We start from the raw sequence: 3,614 nt of genomic DNA on the forward strand, positions 1-3,614 counted from the left end.
GGGGGATGAGGTGATGCTGCCCAGTCTGACCACTTGGCGTCTGTCAGACAGGAAGCTAAGGATTCTTTATTATTTTTATTATTTCTTTTACTTATTTTTCAGCGTTTCTAACAGCGGTTTGCTGTTAGAAAATGTGCACACAATGATGAATGATTCCCCTACAGCAGACCAAATCTACCTATAATGTAACCACAACCTACAGCACTTTATAATAAACCCACCTTGCAGTTTCATTTCCCAAGTTTATTCATGCAATTCTTCTGAATTCAGTCATTTTCAGCAAATATTCTTAAGCATGATTCATTTTGCCAAGACCCAAGAAGAACATTTTAACATGCATTAAAAACAACATAAAATGTGTTCGTCTTCTTTAAGCTTTTGATTATTGCTGTTTTATTTACTCGATATGTAATGACATGTCAGTTCACTGTGACAATTAGTGTGATTTTCTCATTTTTTAAAGTCACCACACAAACTGTGTGAACAGGAAAGAACTGATGATCCGGATACAAACAAATAAACACATGATTCATATTTTACAAAATGCAAAAACAATATTAGCGTTTTAAAAACAAAATTACGGATTAACGTCAACAGCATTATTGCACATAAACTATAAAATACTTCTGTGTGTGTGCGTGAAACACATGCACAATGATAAAATCTGTAAACCATGTTCATGAAAAGGCTCAATTAAACAATGAGTTCAAACAAAATATATTCAGAAGACCTGATGATTTGAGGAAGGCTCTTCTAATGCACTTCAAATCTCTCTCGACTTAAATAGTAAGAAGAAACAGCTCACAAGCTGCTGGAGAGCAAGTGAAACAATGAAATTGATATGTCATCATTAACTTTGTCGTTTTTTGTTAGTTTGTTTTTGTTTTTTGGGTCAAGCCAAGTAATTATTTAAATAACTGAAAAGGAAAGACACCAAAATTCTTAGTAGTGAACTAGTGGTGAGATGCTGCTGAACATGGTTAAAACAATAGGACAAAAATAACAGCACTGGAATTTATCTTTTTGGATCTTACTCTACCACAAACTGATCAAAGCTTTGATCCAAAAAGTAGTATTGTATGCATAAATAAAATAATATAAGGAACCATTAACACTGAAAGAGGTACGCAGGTTTGGGAGCAACTAGCAAGCAACCATCTGCTAATCATAGTCTGTGTGTAGATGTTTGTGGCTTTGTGTTCCTAAACATGTAGAAAATTTTCTGAGGTAGGAAAATTTATATTTAGATCTTGCACAGAATGGATGAATAAATACACAGAATACGCATAATTATCAAACTGCATTACGCATGTCATTTGCTGATTATTGTGCCGTCCTCTCCATCTCCGGGTCCCTGAGTGACAGAAAGATTTAAAAACTATTTAAAGTCAATGCTGAAAACATTTATGCATAATAACAGAAAGAGACACATTACAAACAGATATACTTGGCCAAATGTGAAAGTTACCTCTTCTCATTTTTTTGTTTAAGCAGGACAGCGATGACCACAGCCACAACTAAGACAGAGACCATCAGTCCTGCTACTGTAGCTGATACAATGATCCAGGTGTAATCTGTCAGAAAAGCAGGAAAAATGAGAAAATGGAATCATAGTTGATAGATCCCAGTCAAACTGACCCAGAAATCATCAATCTATAATTCTGTAGCATATAAAACAAGTTTCTCACCATACTCATCATCATCATCATCATGTGTATGTTTGACCTCAGGAATCATCACCATAACCTCTCTCTGAGGAGCAGAGAGCACTCGTGCTGCACATCCCACCTGTGTGCTCTGTTTAAGTGAACCTGAGAGCACAGCTGTAGTGGTGACAGTGAATGTAGCGTTGGTGTTGGACACATTGACAGTGTTGTACTGTGTGAAGCTGAGGTCTTGTTGTGAGACACTGAGTGTTATAGTGGGAGCAGGTCGACCAGTGGCTGAACAGGAAACAACCCACTCTTTAGTAGAGTTTGACTCTCTGACATCAACAACAGGTTCATGCAGCTCTGTGAAGGATCAGGAAATATCATCAACATGTTCTTACAAACACACAAGCTGCTTATGTTTTTATGTCCGCTATATTATTTTGAGTCTCCTGTTGCTGGTTAAAGAAGATAAAAGTTCTTACCAGAAACTTGGAGGCAGGTTCTACCAATAAAGGCTCCTTCAGGATAAGTGTTAAACAGACAACGATAGCATCCTTCATCCTGCTTCGTCACATTCCTGATGACTATGGAGCAGTTCTGTAGTCCAGTGTATTTAAACTCAACTTTATCGTTAAAGCCGTCATTCACTCTCTGGCCAAAGTACTTGTTGTATGTGGCAACATTTGTCTCTCCACCAGCTGAGATTTTCTGCCATGTGACCTGAAGGACATCTTTAGTCTCCAAGAGCTGACAGCTGAATTCAGCATCTTCTCCCACTGCTGCCAGCACAGTCTGCTGTGTTTGGATCATTGCAGCTGCACCTTTAACAAAGAAAAAAGAATCAGTCATCAGTAAACGGAAACACTGGCTACTGAAGCATCTGTTCCTTACCTGTTTGAAAGATTCCACACACAAAAAGTAGATACACAAAGACACAATCTGCCATCGCTGTTGCAAAGAAACAAGTTTGAGATGAATAGGAGACCTTTTTGGATATGTTTGTGTGTTTGTATCACTGCTGTTAGAGCTGTAAGAAGAAAATGTGGGAATGAGGAATGTGGCCTGCTGTTAGTGTGTGGTAAAATTGTTAAAATTATGTTTTCTAGTAGAGTGATGATGAGCTGTTCTGTTTTATTAACCCTTGGAAAAAAATCCCAGGAATAGAGATGTCCCAGTTTTACACAGATACATGAATGCAGCACATATCTGTTCAGTATTTCTACACAAATCTTCACAACTGTATTTACTTAAAACCTCAAAACAGACCCACAAACACTGGCTGACTAACAGAAACAGTTGAATTAATTTTCTTTCCTCCTTTCTATTTAAAAATGGCTAATATCCAACCAGCATCAAACACAGAGAATGGTTATTGTTTCTTACCTGCTGAAAGGACTCCACACAGAAAAAGTAGAAAAACAGCATGAACCATCATTACTGAAGTGAACACAGCAGTCTACAAACTAATCTGACTATTTGATCAAAACAATCCACCTCCTTGTGTTTTTTTTGTGCTGTCACAAGAAGCTCACATGATCAGTATCACAGTATGTGATGCAAAATCCACAGAGTCACAAGGAGCTGCATGTTTCAAACCATATTCCAGGGTTTTTTAGTTTCAAGAAAAAAATAAGATTCCAGAGTTGAAAATGAATCTGTTATGGTGGGCAGAGATGGGCAGTAACGCGTTACGCGTTACTGTAATCTGATTACTTTTTTCAAGTAACGAGTAAAGGGATTACTATTGCAAAAACGGTAATTAGATTACCGTTACTTTCCCTAGGAACGCTGCGTTACTGCGTTACTAAAACCGTGATTTTTTGCGAGAATGTCTCATGACAGTGACGTAAGCGAGTGCGCCGTTAGTGACAACAGCTGTGTGCAGATCAACAATGGATCACATATCGATTGTGGGAGAGAGTATGAGCGTGCAGCGTTTAAAGCCTGGAAGTACTGACCTTA

General features: G+C 37.9%; 1 protein-coding gene across 2 annotated transcripts; it reads right to left on the bottom strand.

The window, feature by feature from the left end:
* Positions 1-82: 82 nt before the first annotated feature.
* On the bottom strand, positions 83-3,161 carry LOC102312846 (OX-2 membrane glycoprotein). Of its 2 annotated transcripts, none has more exons than XM_042217914.1 (5): positions 3,036-3,161; positions 2,135-2,473; positions 1,689-2,012; positions 1,469-1,574; positions 83-1,378 (listed from the first exon to the last, which is right to left on the bottom strand). In XM_042217914.1, the coding sequence occupies exons 1-5, from the start codon at positions 3,085-3,087 to the stop codon at positions 1,372-1,374; spliced, it is 828 nt and encodes a 275-aa protein (XP_042073848.1). In that variant the 5' UTR covers positions 3,088-3,161; the 3' UTR covers positions 83-1,371. The 2 variants fall into 2 exon arrangements, with proteins under 2 accessions (XP_042073848.1, XP_005953381.1); XM_005953319.3 differs by having other exon boundaries at positions 88-1,354.
* Between the last annotated feature and the right edge of the window lie 453 nt (positions 3,162-3,614).

The sequence above is a fragment of the Haplochromis burtoni genome, unplaced genomic scaffold (assembly GCF_018398535.1).
Source record: "Haplochromis burtoni strain Fernald_Lab_line unplaced genomic scaffold, NCSU_Asbu1 Contig_3677, whole genome shotgun sequence".
In the NCBI taxonomy this organism is placed as follows: domain Eukaryota; kingdom Metazoa; phylum Chordata; class Actinopteri; order Cichliformes; family Cichlidae; genus Haplochromis; species Haplochromis burtoni.